The 19,171-nt window shown below is 36.0% G+C and overlaps 1 protein-coding gene across 4 annotated transcripts in view; it reads left to right on the top strand.

The window, feature by feature from the left end:
- Positions 1 to 19,171, top strand: part of RFX3 (regulatory factor X3) — a 252,404-nt gene that overhangs the window by 213,062 nt on the left and 20,171 nt on the right. For all 4 annotated transcript variants that reach the window (XM_081150809.1, XM_081150810.1, XM_081150808.1 and 1 more), the window contains exons 14-15: positions 5,784 to 5,992; positions 15,261 to 15,414. In XM_081150809.1, the coding sequence (XP_081006935.1) occupies positions 5,784 to 5,992; positions 15,261 to 15,414 (363 nt within the window). The remainder of the gene's footprint in view (positions 1 to 5,783; positions 5,993 to 15,260; positions 15,415 to 19,171) is intronic.

Below are 19,171 nucleotides of genomic sequence, written 5' to 3'. Positions count from 1 at the left end.
TAACTGCTCAGGGCACCACTGTATAACACCTCCCTTAAATTATTGTTTATATATTTAGTAATAGCCAAAGCCCTTTGCCTTGTAACACACACGAGATATTTGTTCTTAATAGTGCCCCATCTTGAAAGAACTACGAACGACTGTATTTCAGAGTTTATTATAGGTGCCTGCTAAGTATTTGTTCATTTGAAAAGAATTAGGTGCAATGTATTTTGCTACTTTGATCATCCAAATGAAAAAAATATGTTTAAAACTTATGATAAAACTACTCGCTTTTACTTTAAAGTACACTTAAAAATAGCTAATTTAGGAATATTATTATGGAATCCCAACAAATAGTTTATTTCATATATTAAGAATCCCAGCAAATAGTTCATTTCAGATGCTAAAGTAATAAAGCTAATTGTTACCATATAAAAACATTGCCATTGCTCACTGAAAATACAAATAATAAAAGAAAAATACATAAACTAAACATAAAATTAAAAACGTTTGTGCTTCAAAAGACACTGTCAAGAAAATGAAATGGCAACTGATAGAATTAAGAATATTTTTATAAATCATATATCTGATAAAAAAATTTATTTAGAATCATATAAAGAACTGTTTCAACCCAATAATAAAAAGACAACCTAGTTAAAAAATGAGCAAAGATCTGAATAGACATTTCTCCAAAACAGATATTCAAATGGTCAATAAGCACCTGAAAAGATACTCAACATAATTCTCTACCAGGAAAATGAAAATTGAAACCAGTGAGATACTACTTCACACACACTAAAATGGGTATAATAAAAAAGATTGATAATAACAAGTGTTGGTGAGGATGTGGAGAAATTGGAACCCTCAACACTACTGACTGGAATGTAAAATTAAAATGCCATACCCACTTTGGAAAACAACCAGGCAGTTCTAAAGTTTAAGCATAGAGTTTAGTATGTGACTCACCAAGTTATTCCTAGGTCTATACCAAAAGATATTAAAACGTGTACATGAATGTGCATAGCAGCATTACTCATATTAGCTACATAAAGGTATAAACAAGCCAGATGTCCATTAACTGATGAATGTGTAAATAAAATGTGGTATATTTACACATGGAATGTTATTGGACAATAAGACAAAATGAAGTTCTGATACGTGCTACAACTTGATGAACCTTAAAAACATTATAGTAAGTGAAAAAAGTCAGACACAAAGGGCCACACATTCTGTGGTTCCATTTATATGAAATGTGCAAAATAGGTAAATCTATAGAGACATAAAGTAGATTAGTGGTTGCCTAGGTCCTGAGACTGGGGCGTTGGAAGGTGACAGATAAACGGTGTGAGGTTTCTTTTGGGGGAAATGAAAACATTCTAAAATTGATTGTGGTGATGGATGCATAACTCTGCATATAGTAAAAGCCATTGAACTGTATACTTTAAATGAGTGACATTGTATGATAATGTGAATCGTATCTCAATAAAACTTTTAAAATAACATAGCTTAAAACAATTACTCAGTTCCTAGAAATTTTAATATGCAGTTCTGGTCTAGTTTTATCATTTAAAACATATCAAAAAGTAATATTTGGGCTTTGTTCATTTTAGAATAGAGTAACGTAGTTGTTCTTTCTGACTTTCATGCATTGGGCTCAAACTTAAGATCTATATAAAGTTTTTTTTACTTTTTTTTTTTTGGTGATTTTAGAGAGAGGGAGGGAGAGAGAGAGAGAGAAGCACTGATTGGTTGCCTCCTGCACATACCCCACGAGGATCAAACCTGCCACCTGGATATGTACCCTGACTGGGAATCAAACCTCTTCGTGTGTGGGACAATGCTCCAACCACTGGGCCACACCAGCCAGGGCAGTGTATATAAAGTTTTTAAAAATTTTATCTTTCTATATATTTATTAATTTCTCCATATACAAACACATATACATACACACATGCAAATGCATAACCTTTACAAGACCAAACTATCTGGTTTACAAAGCCATTAGTTTTATATATTTCAATGGAATTTATATGAACTAATTTAAGTGAGAATATTAAAAGTTCATATTGCCTTAATTTATACTGTTTTATATATTTCAAATATTTATTCATTCTAAAAATCTTTGTTTAAAAGTACCTTCAGAAAAGTTGAAGTAGTGAGGCAACTCCTAGTTTCAAAAAGTAATTTAAGTTCAATCACAGAAAATAAATGAATGAGTCCTAATATCTGAGATTTTAAATCTCCTGTTAACATTATTTTTCTTTGTGTATTAGTATGTCTGCAGCCCTATGACGTGTTGGGCTGACGTACTGAAATGTGTTCTTTCGGGGTATAAACACCAAAGTTGAGAACATCTTTGCATATAAATGGTTGGTTATGTGTCTCCTCTACTCCTCACTCTCCACCCAACTCTGAGGCTACTGTTTCCCTTCCTCTGATCTCAGCCACCAAGCTTCCTGGGCCCACATGACAGCTCTACTAAAACCTGTATGGTTAAACACCTGTCCTCCACATCCTCTTGCCTTTTCTCAGAAGACCGTGGACACAGTGGGGTGCCCTTCCTTTTTCCCTACCTTTTACTTCTCACACCTCTCTTCATTTTACTGAGTAATCTCCTTCTTAGGAAGATATCCCATCTTTAACTCCCTTCACTTTCCTTTTCTGTTCCAACTTTGGCCTGATTTCCTCAGTTGCCTGGTTTTCTCAGCCTGCTGCTTAGGGTTCACCTCCGTCACCCTCTCCTGTTCATTTGGAAGTTGCCCCGCCCCTACAATATTAACCTCAGATATCTGACACACATAAGGGTGATGCTCCTTTAATAAGGAAACTTTAATTTAAAACAGTGAAATTACATGTAAGCGTCAATATTATCATACTCTTAAGAGCTTGAACATACCAAAAAGTTTCCTTCTGGATATTTATCTATCTTCCAGCATTTCATTATTCTCTAATTAAATCTCCTTTTCTTCCTGCATCCAGGATAATTTTTCTATTGCAGTATAGTTGGGTTTTTGTTTTATTTAATCAACTGCATAACAATGATAATCATTTTCTAATTTTTTTGAGTGTGACTGGGTAGTTTTCATCTACACCATGGGCTAAATAGGTTTCAGTGGGTTGACCTGATAACCTATTGCATGTACTTGTGTTTCTGTATTTTAAAAACATTCTGATTTTAAAGCTTCTGTTATCTTGAATATAATTTATTTGTGAATTAAGAACATCTTTAATGTTCATTCTTAGCTTTTTCCATTATAGAAATGAAATATTCAAATTCTCTTCAGAAGGGAATACTTACAATATACTTTTCTGTTAGTATATTTTCAATCTTGAGAGTAGCACAATGAAGTATAATATAGTTTGAAAAGCCACAATAATGTCCTATGACTTTATTTCTCTAAGTTTGGTTTTAGATTATCATTATTATTATTATTTTTATTTTTTTTGGCAAAAACTAACTTCTAAAGGAAATAGTGAGTTTGAATTTATAGTCAGAAATGAAATGAAATTTTTCTGGGGTACTAGTAAGTACCTCCTCCCAATTATCAGTGCACAAACAAGCAAAAATAATGTCCCCTATCATGGGTATAAAGTTTCATTTTTGCAAAATGAAAAAATTTTAGAGATCTATTGCACAATAAGGACATATACTGGACACTTAAAAAATGTTAAGATGATAAATTTTATCTGGTGTTTTTTTTTTTTTACCACAATAAAAAAAATGGTTTCATACAGAAAGAAGTATAAAAGAAAGCAAACATATAGTTACAAGATTGCTAATTCTAGCATTATTCCTAGTAGTAAAAAATTGGAATGAACAGAAACGTCTAATTGTATGGAATTGGTAATGTAAATAATGCTATAATCATGCATTGAAGCAAAGTTAATCATTGAACATTAAATATAGGTCTATACTTGCCAAAATGGGAAGATAGTTATCATATATAGTTAAGTGAAAGAAAGCAGAATGTATCGCATGATCTTCTTATTTTAAATATTTATATATGGATATGCATACATGCATATTCATAATGCATGTGAAAAGATTAAAGGTATATACAGTAGCATGTTGCAGTTATCTATGTTGGCCTTTAGATATTCTTAATATTTTGTTCCTTTTTGATTATTTGTATTTTCAATTTCTCTATTGTGACATTTTAATATACTTAAAATATTTAAAAGTTGTATTTAGGAGGTAAAATCTGAAAGTATTTATGACTGATTAGGTAAGAGAAAGGAGGATAGTAGATGGTGTCATCAGCTGGGAATATAGAAGAAACCATAGATTTCCCTGGGGAAGTAAAGTGAATGAAGTTGGGCATTTTGTATTTGAAGTACCTCCTTGTTGAAATGTCTCTTGAGTAGGTAAAGTTTACAGGATCAGCTGAGATGGTGGAACCAGAGAATGTAGAAAAGGGATTTATTCAGTTGAAGTTGTTGATTTGAATGAACCTGTCCTTAGAGAGTAGACAGAAGGAAAGCTATAGACAGTCTTCCCAGAAGACTACACACGCATTCACAATGTTTTAGGTATAGAATTAGGACCTTCACAGACACCCCTCCACAGAAACTTAGCTTGAAAATACTCTCTGGACACAGGAAACCCAGCTTAAAAATTACTATCACATTTCATTTCTCTAATTTTATGTTTAGGGAAAATGAGGCCACTGAGATGAAATGAATTGCTTGATTCAGGCCCTATATTAAAATCCATATCATCTTACTCTCAGTCAAATATTATATTACAAAATAATTATATCCTGACCTTGAGAGTATAAGTTGTTTTTTTTAGTCTTAAAAAACAATATAGCACTGGAAACATTATAAAACTTACGGTAACCACTGAAAGGTGGCCTTAAAAGTTCCTATTTTCAGCCCAGTTGGTGTGGCTCAGTAGTTGAGAATGGACCCATGAACCAAGAGATCCCTGGTTCGATTCCCGGTCAGGGCACATGACCAGGTTGCAGGCTTGAGCCCCAGTAGGGAACATGCAGGAGGCAGCCAATCGAAAATATCAGTGTTTTTATCTCTCCCTCTCCCTTCCTCTCTTTCTAAAATCAATAAAAACACATTTTTTTTAAAAGTCCCTACTTTCATTGCTCTCACCAAACATGAAACTTCCCAGTCAGAACCAGAAGGAAAACTGTAAGAACTGAGTTTCTTGGCAGTTAGCATATTTACATTTTTTCAAAAGTATTTTTGTTGTTGTGATTGTTGTTTTAAGATTTGTAAGTTAATTTGCATTCATAACTTCGCCTTCACCGCCCTGGAGATTTGTTTCCCATTTATAAAACTCATACAGCACATGCTCTACCTAGTACTGTTCAGCGTTTGTTTCTGTTTTTATCCTGAGGGACCACTTTTGGCCAGTTGAATCTATTATTTATCCATATGACTTACCCTAAATCTTCTCAAATAAGTTGGCTTTAAAGTTTTATCTGATTGGGATGGGGGAGGAAAGAGAACTTGTGAAGGCAACATAAACGGAATAGAGTGAAAGACCTTGCACCCTGTTGGCTCAGGCTTCTGTTTCCTTCAGTAATGGACGTTTTAGTTGTCCATACAGACCAGCTAATGTAGAAAAGCCAAGTCGTGCTTTTATGTCACATCACTTTTTCATGCACAGAGGCGATGGTAGTTTTCTTAACAGCTGACAAGTAAGTAGTCGCTCATTTTCTCAATCTGTTTAAATAGTTGGAAGCTTTCATTATCAGTTCCCTTCATGCCTCTGGTTTGTGTACCGCCATCCAATGAACAGATGTTGAGTTGAACTTTTCCTTTGCTTTCTGTTACTGTCCCAGGAGCAGGCTTCCTGGGTGTGCCAGTGTGATGACAACATGGTTCAGAGACTAGAAACAGACTTCAAGATGACTCTTCAGCAGCAGAGCACCCTGGAGCAGTGGGCTGCGTGGCTGGACAACGTGATGATGCAGGCCCTGAAGCCCTACGAAGGAAGACCCAGTTTTCCGAAAGCTGCCAGGCAGTTTCTGCTAAAATGGTCTTTCTACAGGTATCATCTCAATTTTCACTGAGCTTTATTTTTCATAGTCTGCAAATATGTATGTACACGTTTTTCAGACAAAAGAAAATAAGTAAGTGGAGACTTTCGTTTGCAGAAACTTCCTGTTGTGACTATCTTCAACCCAGCTCATTGACTGGAACATTATGGAATTATACCAAGAGGCTTATGAAAATCAGCTTTCTCCTCAAAGCCCTAGAGTTCTCAGGTGGGGACGTCCAAGGTTCCAGTATAGAGAATGTGTTCAGCAACAGTCAAGAAAGGGCTACTGTCCTCTCTCTGGCAAACATGCATTATTTAGGTTCCTTTCTTGAGACCTTAGCACCACTCTTCTTTTTATTCTCTGGTTCAGTGATTCTCAGAGACCAGTAGCATCACTATGGCTTGGAAACATGTTAGAAATAAAAATTCTCAGGTCCCTCCCCCAAATCTGTTTACATCAGAAACTGCAGAGGTGAAGCCCACCAAACTGCATTATAAATGTCCAGGTGATTCTGAGGCATGCTCAACACCATGTTAGTTAGTTAATTTCTTAATTTGGTTGATTACAACTGTTTTCAAACCCAGCTGCACATCAGAATTAATGTAAAAAAAAAATTCCTAGGTACCAAAACTACTGGGTCAAAATCTTGATGGTTAGTGAGTAATGATTAGGAATAAATCAGAAATTCTTTCTTCAAAAACTGATTCCTGGCCCTGGCCAGGTTACTAAGTTGGTTGGAGCATCATCCTGTATGCCAAAAGCACTGCCAGTTTGATTCCCAGTCAGGGCACTTACCTAGGTTGTGGGTTCGATCTCCGGTCAGGGGTGTATGGGAGGTAACATCGATGTTTCTCTTTCTCTCCCTCCCCTCTCCCAAACATATCCTCAGGTGAGGATTTAAAAAAACAAACACAAAAGTTTATTTCTGGTGATCTAATGCATAGCTACTTTACTATCCAATAATCTAGTAGGCAGAACAAAATCACTTTTGTCTAAAATAATATAGATTTGAATGTATATTTTTGCAGACACAGAAGACAAAGGCTTTCAGGTTACTTGATATACGGTATCAAAGATCTGCCTCAAGGGTTCAAAACAGAGCCTAAGATGGCATATATACCATATATACTTGGGATGGAATTGACAGAGGAGTTCCATTTCATAAGTTAGATAAACTATATTTTTCACCCTGGCATTTGTTCTTGTGGTGAGAGTTGATTTCTTTGCTTCTTTAGATAAAGGTGACCCCATTGGCTTGGGCCTAAAAGCCAGATCTACTTTGAGGTTTGGACAGGTCCCTAAGTTTGATCCTATGCAGCCAGGCGCATATCAGAAAGTAGTGACCACAGGACGTCCCACTGACTGTGGCTGTGGGTACATCATCTGGACGTCAGCGGTGAGTCCAAAGCTAGTGGTGATGAGAGAAGATATATGAAGATGTAACAGAGTTTAGGAGCTAGTAGTGCCCATGAACCCAGTAAGCCCAGACTATGGGATTTCGTCTTGGTTTGATCACCTTTATAAAGATGGACTTAGAGATCTTTTAATTATGATGGTAGTTGTTTTGGTTTTTATTGTGACTTCTTTCTTTTTTAGCCAGTTTGGTCCAATTCTTATTTCTTAAACTGAAGTAGAGCTGCAGATCTACTATATATGTTTAATTAAGAGTTAAATTATCCTTACATCCTGAAAATAGTTTTCTAGTGTCTAGCAAAGGTTCAACTGCAGTGAAAGAAAGCCTGCCAGCTTTGTGTGGTTGCTTCGTTTTTATTCTTGGAATGAAATAATTCCACAGTTCTGTCTCACATATATCTAATACTTGTAACCCACATGATTTGAGAAGCACCTTACGAAGGTGCTGTCTGACTCTGGTGACCCACTGGTGTGCTTCGGTAAAGCCAATGCTAGGTTTAGATCTGAGTGTTAATGAGAGGTATAAGTTCTCCCTGGATACATAGGGAAGATTTAGAACACAGTGTCACAGTGTCCTCAAAGTACTAATAGTAGAATTCAGACTTTTAATTTGGGAATATTTCTTAAGAAGATTTCATGTATTTTCCCATTAGCTTGCAAGTTGATTTTTTATTCACCCATTTTCCCCCTAGAAAATGATATAGATGGTATATGTGTTTCGTGAATGAGTGATGAAATAGAAGTTACACTAGCTGGTTGTTCTGAAACCCAGACGACCAAAAGCAGAATGCATCCTCTGTATCAGAAAAAGCAAGGGTTTTTTCCCTTCTCACTGCTTTCTTGTGTTGTTATGTCAGACCTGCCCTTCCTTCTTCCTGTAGGTTTTTATTTTTACTATATTTAGTTGATAGCATTTTAGAAATACACCCCTGGAGCCTTTGTTTCCACAGAGATCTGTTGCAGGTATGTTGAAAAGAGAAAATTACTTACTTGTATTTTTGTTCTTGCAGATGTACAAACCCAGATCATCACTTGCCTGCCCTCTGTCCTCCCTGAGTTGGGGATAATTGGCTTGTTATTATTAGACACTATTATGGTTATTATTTTCATTTCAGAAAGACTTGCAGGCGTACAGTGCAGGGCACAGAAGGAAAGGCATATTCAGACAGATGCATACCTCCTGCTGATAGGCAAAGTCAATAGCTTAAAAACCTAAGAGCCTTTGAAATCTGAACTGTTTTTTACTAAGGCATTAGAACATATTGAGTAATGAAAACTGCATTTACAAACTATCAGAGAAGCAGAAATGCAGGTATTTTTTTAATGTTTTTAGCATTGTAGTAAGAATTTGGCACGTATACAGACTCTCCATTTCTGAAGTCGGTTAATCTCTTAATTTCTAAAATTCTGTGTGTCTATTTACATGCACACAAATATAGAAAAGGACTGGCAGAGAATCATGATATCAACTGGCAGTTGATGAATTGCTGCAAACACCCTCTTTTCCAAATGGGGGGTCTCTGCTTGCCTTACCTGGCTTTGAATGGCTACTGTTAGCTCCCTGGGAGGTGGGAAAAAAATAATCACCGTCTTTCTTAGGCAGAAATGGAGAAGTTATGTGGGCCATTTCTCAGCTTGTGTGTTTTGTGGATAACAGAACACAGCATTACTCGGCCACCCTGAGGGTCAACCAAATATCCCATTTTTAAGGAATGAAATTTATAGCTTTAATAGTGATTTGAAAGGGGACACAGAGAACCTAGTTTTCCTACAACTGGACAATATGTAAATCTTCCAAAAAGTAACAATCTTTTGGAATCATCGGTAAGCACTGTTTGAAAAGAGAGTTCGGGCCCCGGCCGGGTAGCTTAGTTGGTTAGAGCATCATCCTGATAAGCCAAGGTTGCAGGTTTGATCCCCAGTTAGGGCACATATAGAAATCAACCAGTGAATGCATAAATAAGTGGAACAATAAATCAATATTTCTCTCTCTCCCCGTCTCCCTCCCTCCTTCCCTCCCTCCCTCTCCATAAAAACAATAAAAATACAATTTAAAAAAGAAAAGAAAAGAGCTCGGCCGGGCGTGACTCAGGGGTTGAGTGTCGACCTAGGATCCAGGTGATCAGGGTTCAATTCCCGGTCAGCGCACATGCCCAGTTGCGGGCTTGATCAAGGACTCATCATTGATGTTTCTATCTCTCTCTCTCCCCTCCTTTCCTCTCTCTGAAATCAATAAAGATATATTTAAAAATAATAATAATAATAATAATAATAATAAATAAAATAGAAAAGAAAAGAGAGTTCCCAAGTGGGTCACAGGTGTGATGTTCTCATCTTTCTTCCTAGGAAGGGTGTGATATATCCCCAAATACACAAAGAGGCAGATTGAGTGTCATGTGTCAGAGTAATGTTTCAGTTTCCACACCATGAATTATAAAGATAAATACACAAGGGTATTTCTCATCCATTATCAAATAATTAACATTTATTACTGATTTTAAAAGAAGCTGAATTTGTGGTAACTTAGCAACATGAAATTCAATGGAGCCAATTCTGCAGCATATCTTAAAGAACTCTGAATCAGACAATAGCTTTCTAATTAAACTGTTAATTGTGTCATTTAATACTTGGCTTGTAAGGCAGAGGCCCAACACTGAGAGAATGAAGTAGACATAGCATTAATATAATTCAACTGATTCTTTTCTAAACATGTGACAATAATTTCATGGCATTCTTATCAGTATTTTTAAAAGATAACTAGGTATTTCTCTGGCCTGATGGCTCAGTTGCTTAGAGCATTGTCCTGTTGACCAAAAGGTTGCAGGTTCGATTCCCAGTCAATGAAAACATATCCTTGGGTAAAGTTTTAAAAAAAAGTGTTTAAAAGATAACTAGGTATTAAAACTGAAGGTTAGTAGATTTTTTTTTTCCATTTTCCAACAGAAGTTGGTGTTACTGAGAGCTACTAGTGACCTCCAGACCCCATCACCTGTTCTGCTCCTTGCTTGCTTGACCTCCAGCCACACTAGCCTCTCCTGGCTGTTCTTTAAACACATCAAACATAGGTCTGCCTCAGAGTCTTTGCATTTGCTCTCCTTTACTCTAGGACAGCTCACATATTCACATGCTCAATCCCTCATTTCAACCCAGTTCCTGATTAAATATCACCACCTCAGAAAGAATTTTCCTGACTCCCTAACTTAAAATGCCTGCTGTCATTGCTCTCCAGCCTCTTCATGATTTAATTTTTTCATAGGATTTATCAATACCTAACTTTATATTTTATATCGACTTGTGTTTTTATTGACTGTCTCTCTTACTAGAATGTGAGCTCTGTTGAAACCAAATTTTTTCCTCTCTTGTTCTAGAACAAGACCCTGACATGGAGTAGAAACACAATAAATATCTGTTGAATGAATGAATGTGAATTCTCTTGGGAAAAAAATAATTGACTTTGCATTTCTTTTAATAATGTTAGAAAGCTAATCAATATGTTTGCTCCCCTTAGCCATTTACATGATTTCAGGATTATGATATATATATTTTAAAATATGTTTTTATTGATTTCAGAGAGAGGAAGGGAGAGGGAGAGAGAGATAGAAACATCTATGGTGAGAGAGTCATTGATCAGCTGCCATCTGCACACCCCCTGCTGAGAATCGAGGCCACAACCGGGACATGTGCCCTGACTGGGAATTGAACCATGACCTCCTGGTTCATAGGTTGATGCTCAACCACTGAGCCACATCAGCTGGGTTCAGAGTTATGATATTTTAAGGGAACTATAAAGCCCTAAAATAATTTAAATCATTCATAATTTTACTACCCAGAAATAACCACTGGTAAAATGTTTCTTTTAGTGTTATATAAAATTGGGATCCAGTTGTTTATCACAATTCATTATCTGTATTTTTTCCTTACCATTTTTCATTTAACATTATATCTTGAACATTTCTTAGCACTAAATATCGTTAGAAACATGATTTTCATGTCTTCACAATATTCCATTATGTGTGTGTCTCACAAGTTATTTAAATATTCCCTTTTCTCTCATTCTTAAACATTTAGGTAGTTTTAGGTGTTTTAATACAATTATAAAATACTGTAATGATTATATTTGTATAAAATTACACATATATCCTCAGATAAATTCTGGTAGGAGGGTTTGAACTTTTTAAAGTGACTAATACTATTTCAATGAATAATGTCCCAATGCTAATAAAACATTAAACATACCCATTTATTCAGGCATAGAATTTTAAAAAACACACCTGTAGAATTTAAAAAAACACACCTGGATAGATTTTATTGTTAAATGGGCTCATATTTTACATTTTACTTCTTTAACTTAACATTATATTATCAACATTGTTCCATGTTACTACCTTTATGTCTACCTACCTCATTTCTTTAAACTATTGCATAAAATTCCATATGTGAATGAACCACAATTTGTTTAATCAGCATCTTACTAACGGATATTCAGTTTTCACAGTAGTTTCTTACAAGTACAAATATTGCTGCAATTAAAGCTATCTTTGCTCATTTGTATAAATTTCTAGAATTGGACTTGCTAGGTCAAAGGATTTGTGCATGTTAAATTTTGACAAATATTGCCAAATTTCCCTCCATAAAAGTTTCATGAATTTATACTTGCAGAAACAGTAACATGAGAGTTCTTTAGCCATACCCTCTGGATCTTTTACTGTCTTACAGTAAAATAGATGGTATAAATAAAATAGATGATTAATTTGTATTTCTTTTCATTTTGAATGAGATTAGCCATATTTTTAAAATGTATTCATTGAATTTATGGGAGGTGACATTGGCTAATAAAAGTATATAGGTTTCAGGTGTACAATTCTATAATACACCTTCTCTGTATTATATGTGTGTTCACCACCCCACGTCAAGTCTCCTTCTATCGCCTTTTACACGCTTGCACCCTCTTCTGCTTCCCCCCCACCCCTCTTGCCCTCTGGTAATCACCATACAGTTGTCTGCATCTGTGAGTTGTTTTTTTCCTTAACCCCTTCACCTTTTTCACCCAGCCCCAACACCCTTCCCCCCTGACAACTGCCAGCCTGTTCTCCGTATCTATACGTTTGTTTCTATTTTGTTTTAGTTTATATTGTTCATTAGATTCTACAAATATGTGAAATCATATGGAACTTGTCTTTCTCTGACTGCCATAGTATTTCACTTAGCATAACACTGTCCAGGTCCATCCGTGCTGTTGCAAAGGGTAAGATTTCCCTCTTTTTTATAGCCAGGTAGTATCCCGTTGTGTAAGTGTGCCACAGCTTTTTTCATCCACTCATCTACTGATGGACACTTGGGCTGCTTCCAAATCTTGTCTATTGTAAATAAGTTTGCAATGAACATAGGGGTGCATATATTCTTTTGAATTGGTGTTTCAGGTTTCTGTAGATATATTCCCAGAGGTGGAATTGCAGGGTCATAGGCAGTTCCATTTTTAATTTTTTGAAGTAACTCCATATGCTCTCCACAGTGGCTGCACCAATCTGCACTCCCACCAACAGTGCACGAGGGTTCCTTTTTTTTTTCACATCCCCACCAAGGCTTGTTATTTGTGGATTTATTGATGGCAGCCATTCTGACAGGTGTGAGGTGATAGCTCATTGTGGTTTTAATTTGCGTCTCTCTGATGATTAGTGACGTTGAGCGTCTTATTTTGTATGTTTGTTAGACGTGTCTTCTCTAGGCTGTATTTTAAATCTTTACTGTCTTCCTTCAGGAAGAGAGATGCAATTAAGAGTGAATATTCTGCTCTTGCATTACTTAATTTTTTAAAAATTTACTTCACATCAAATTTGGATAAGTATGGGTAAAAATATAATGCAATATTTTATTGTCATTTTTGTGTTGTTTATATTTTTGCTTTTTTAATTAGAGGATGCTCTTCCTTTTAAGTTTTTTCCATAGAAAAAGAAATGTTTCGTTTCAGTAGCTATTATATTTATATTAATTATGTGCAAATAATGTGTCACTGAATTTTAAGAAAGTTATGCATAGAATTTTAAACAGAACTTTGTCATATATCTTTTGGCATATAAATTAAAATCAATCTATTTTTCTTTATTCATTTACAGAGTTCTAAACTTAAGGCATTCATGAAGATATTTTACTCTAATATATCATTCACTGGAACTACCCTTTATGATAATGAACATATTATTAACTAATATATGTAGTCGTATAGTAATGGATAGTTTTCTTAAGATCTCATGTACTTTGTCTCATTTGATCCTTAGGCTATCCTTGAATGACATGCTCACAGTCAAGATCACATAGTGGTTAACTTGGGTCTCACTCCAAACCCAAGCTTTTTTTTCTTTTTAGAAAATAGATTTACTAATGAAAGGTCCTTTGTCATCATCATGTTTTAACCACTCCTGTTCTTGCTGCCATAACCAAAGGCAGAATGTGAGCTCAGCAATTCCTGTTCCATGTGTTATGATCACAGCCACTTATATTTAAGTAGTGGTCTTTTTATTCATCAGTGCATTTCACATCCTTGAAATAATCACATAAGTTAGATAAGACCAAAAATATTGGTTTCATTTTTACCCAAGAGGATAAACAATCTCAGGGAAATGATTTGTTTGACATTGACAGGGTAACGAGTCAGAATCAGAATCCAGTGTTTCAGAGTTTGAGATCTCCATTGATAATCTGTCACTTATAAAGTTGAATGTATAGAGTTTTATATATTAGTAGCATCTGTATAAATAAACTTGACGTAGAAACAGAAAACAAAAGTATGGCCTTCTATTTTTTCATCTGCCTGACATTTTATAATTTTCACTGCAATCTGAGGTTTAGGAACATCAGCCTATACATTTGTGAGATTCTTTCGCTTCCTCCTCTCTGAGAATATAATGGCTGTTTAGTTTCCCTAGGCCAAAAATATCCAGAAAAGACCACTAAATAAAAGTGATGAAACACACACACAGACCAAGACACCCCACACATACCCCTCTCTGACTCTAAGTTAGAAATATTAAAGAGGTTTGATGTGCAAGGACAAGCTAATGACTGGCTTATCCTCAGCGAAGCCAAAATTTTATTTTGAACTCATTTACATTTTAAATATAATCAAGTTTATTGTTAGTATTTTATTAATATTGTTCATATTTTGGCATTATATTCTATAAATTCAAGGTTCATATTTTTCAAACTTATGCATTTCTTTGTTAATTTATTATACTTCTTGGAAGTGGATGGAAAATCACCTTAATTAAAGTGGAAATCAGTAATAAACTGGAATCACAATAAATTTGCCTTCCAACCCAACTTTCACAGATCCCTCTACATACCCACCTACATTCTACATTGCCACACCTGGGAACATTGCTTAGTACATTTTGTAACCTTTGTGTGGCACAAATACCTCTCTTCCTGAAGCATACATCAAAGTCACTAACATTGAAAGGTGAAAACACGGTGTTTATCCCTCAATACGATTTTCACTTTGAGTTGCTTTTTCTTATGGTGGTGATGAGTTGTCAACCTTTCAAAAATATTTTATATTCAATTCTGACCCATATGGGAATTTAATGGAATCATCAGACTTGCCTGTGATAGTAAAATGGCTTTTCCTGTGAAGACCTGTCTAGCTCTAATAAAGATATAAGCAAGTGTCAATGAGGGTTACCTCTTTTACCACCCTGTTTCAAAGAGTAGAGCCAACTGCTTTCAATCATGAAAGAATTGCGTGGCAGATTATGTGCTAAACCAGCCTTTCAGACCTCCAACTTGGCTTCTTTAAAGAGGAAAAGTAGATTGAACTCTAATCCCGGTCACTGATATTGGCTGCATCTGTTTTTTCTCTTGGAACAGCTCAATGGTTATTCGGGACTTAACCTTACGCAGTGCTGCTAGCTTTGGCTCCTTCCACCTGATCCGTCTCCTCTACGACGAGTATATGTTCTACTTAGTAGAACATCGTGTTGCTCAGGCAACAGGAGAAACACCCATAGCAGTCATGGGCGAGGTAAGAGAAGCCGAAAGAGCTATGACCCACTAGGCTTTTTAGAAAGAACCCGAATTACATTTTAATATAAGTATATTAATTATTGATTAAAGCAATAGTTCCTAACCAATAAGTCTGAGATCCTGGAAGGGCTGTGGAATTATTTCAGGGGGTCCTTAAATCTCTCTGTTCATATGTATTTTCTTAAAGGATTCTAAAATTATAGATTACATCATGTGGAAGTTCATGGGATGTTGGCATATGTTACAGAGGTACCTAGGTAAAAGAAAAGTTTGAGAATCACTGGACTAAAAAAAACCTAATTGAATGGAAAATAAGAAAGATTAATGCTTCTGATAAAACTAAGGACTAAGAACACAGAGGAAAAAGTTAAATATGTATTTCATAGATTCTTTTTCCCAGTGTCCAAAAGTCATAATGACTGATTCTATTTCAGAAGGCGATGACGATGATGATGATAGCTAACATTTGGGGGGCACTGATATGTGCCAGGCACAGTTCTAAGTCCTTTACATGTAACAAGGCATTTAGCACAAGTCTTTGAGATGGGTACTACTTTATCCTGTTTTACAGATGGGCATCTGAGATTCAAGTTGAAGGCTGAGACAGACAGATTAGATGGTTACATAGCTAGTAAGTGGTGGAGATCTGGTTTGAATACTCAGTCAGATTTTCAGAGCCATGCTGCTCATCACTAAAGATTTTCAACAAGTGTCAAAAAGCTAAAACTCTGAAGTTACTATAAACAAGGGTTTGTTAATATAATTAGGAATAGATGCAAATGCTCAGATGATTCTGCATTGGCTCATTTTGTTGTACTGAATTGGGGTACTTGAGATGCTGCTAGATTATACTAGGTTAGACAACATTACAAATTACCCACAGCAGTAAAGAAGACATGTTCATTTTTAAGTTCTGTGTATGTGCTTATTTAAATTTAAAAAGTGAAAATAAATGTGAGATGCTTTTCCTAGTTAAATAAATATGATAGTAAAGGTATAAGTTTAAAAATATATTAAAATTCCTCAAGGACCTCTCGAAGTATTATAATATAAATAAAATGCATGTTAAACTTATTCAGAATGTAGGTTAAAATATTCCTCTTTCTTCTTTAAAAATCTCTTTGTATGCTATAGGTATTTGTATGATGTTCCTTAATGGTGATTGTGTTTAAATGATGCCAGTTATATATGTATAAGATTTCATGTTCCCTTAGTGCCTTTAGATGCCTGGTTGCAAAATGTCTGGTTGGCATGTAGATGAAGTATTATAAATTTCTCAACTCAGGGCTCAAAACTTCTGAGATAGACGTGCCTTTTGGTGTAGTGAACACATTTGCCATCCACCTCATCTGCTTCAGGACTTCTTTAATGGAATGATCAGGATAATGATAACAAGGGTTCTCATTAACATCAGGTGGCTCATCCTGACGGGTGGCCTTTGCTCTCCTGGCATCTCTAGGGAACAAAGGCAGTGGTTGGCCCACAGTGTGAAGGCTTAGCAACCTCCTCGTGCTCATACAGGCAGTACCGGCTCACCGGAATGCAAACAAAAATTGCCTTACACACTCAATACTGCCAACTAATTATTCTAATAGGCATTTCTTTTTTCCCACTATGTGTAAACAGTATAGATAAATATGATAGATTGCTAAATGAGGCAAAAATATTATATAAATAGAATCTAGATCATAAAATAAGGTATGAAATACTTTCTGTAAGATCAAAGAGCTAAGCACCCCTCGATTTCTTTGCTTTCTATCTCCTTACCCAATTTATAGGAAAATCCTTTGAGCTGTCTGTGCTTATCCATTATTGATCCCAGGCCAATTAAGCTAATTTTGTAGGTTTGATCTCCCCATACAACATCGATGCCTCAAACACCTATTAGCAGTGACAGACCAGTTGGCCATGGTCATATTATCATATCTAAACTTCCTTTATTCTTGGGAAAAGAAGGAAATTCAAGAAAAAGGGATGCTGCTTATCCTTGTGTCCCTCACATGTTAATTAAGCCTGCCCTAGAAATCAGATTGAAGGTAAAAAGGGCTTTTTCATGTTGAGGCTCAGTTGCATTCTTAGTCCCTTAGGTGACTTCCCTTTCCAGACATCAGTTCCAGAAGTACCTGTGTGCACGGTAGGAGCAACACCTAAAAATCACCATTACCCTTAATCACACCAAGTGGTTTTCAATCATGAGGTAAAATAACCACAAAAATTGTAATAATTGTCACTGTTTATTGAGAGCTATTATACACTTAATAAAATTAAACTCTTGGTCTTTCTACTAATGGCCCTTTTTCTGTAAATGATATTACAATCCTCCCTGGTTATCATAGTGGACACCTGAATGTCATCTTGCATTTCTTTCTATCTGGACCCCCATTTCCAAACAATTACTAAGTCAGCTCTTTACCACCCCCACCCCCATAGAACAGTCATCATCATCTTATGAAAACACAAAGCTGATTCTGTTATCCCCACTCAAACCCTTCAGTGGCTTTCTCTTCTGTTAAGAAGCAAAATTCTTTCCTTGGTACAGCAGGTCTGGCCCTGGCGCTGATTAAACCTCAGCCTCCCTCTTACTCCTCCTGTCGCAGTCACAGTGGCCTTTTCTCTGATGGTATTCACCACGTTTTTCTCGTCATTGGACAACTGTGTAAATGGTTTTTTTCTACCTGGCACTCTGCCCAGCTCTTCCTTGCCCCCTAACCTAACTCCCACTTCACATCTTAAAAATCAGTTGCTTAGGGAGTCCCAATTCCCCCAGACTACCTTAGATCTATACTTTCTGATTTCTACTTTTATTCTAGGTCCTACACTATAGAAATTGCATGGTTCTTTGTACGATTTGTGTAATTGAAGATTTAGTGCCTGGAAATAATGGTAGACTTTGAGTCAGAAGAACTGAATTCTACTTAAAATTCTGTCAGTGATAGTGGTATAATCCTGGGCAAATCATGTTTACTTGTGTTGAACCCCAGGACTTACCTCTGGAAATAATTTATTCATTTCTTTAACAGATATTTCTTACATCCTTACTCTACACCAAATAGTATAATGATATAGAGTATAATTACAGACAAAATGGAATTTGACCATGGGGCTTACATGTTAGTAGAGGACACATACTTATTAAATATTAACATAACTATACAGCTATGAAGTCTGATGAGTACTATACAGGAAAATTAAAGGGATGTAGGAATACATAAAGCCTGAGGCACTTATTCTAGCCCGTGAGGGCCAGGGAAAGCTTCCCCCAAAGCACAGTTGTTTGAAGAGAGATCTAAAGGACAAAAGGAGTTAACTAGGAGAAGACAGTGAGAATTTGGAGGTAAGGGGTGGAGACTACTGCAAGCACAGGAAAATGTGTGCACAGGTCCTGCCTGAAATGGGAGGGAGCACAGCCAAGGGGAAGTTTCCATGGGAAATCTGATTTAAGCACCAGAGAAACCAAATATACTCCATCAAAATCAGCACACGGGGCAGAATTGGATTAGGATGGAAAGCCCAAAAGTTCAAGTGGCACTAACACCCACATAGCATCTAGTGCCAGGTACTGTTCTAAGTGCTTTATATATATTAACTCACAACAACCCTACGAACCAATATTATTATGAACCTATTCTACAGATGATGAAATGAGCCATGGAGCCAAGTAACTTGCCCAAAGTCACACAGCTACTAAGTTATGAAGTCAGGTTATGAAAGCAGTTTGACACCAGAGTCATCCTTCCTGTCATTTACCATGCGTA

Source organism: Miniopterus schreibersii (assembly GCF_964146895.1).
Source record: "Miniopterus schreibersii genome assembly, chromosome: 11".
Taxonomy (NCBI): Eukaryota; Metazoa; Chordata; class Mammalia; order Chiroptera; family Miniopteridae; genus Miniopterus; species Miniopterus schreibersii.
This window is presented reverse-complemented; position numbering and strand designations above follow the sequence as displayed.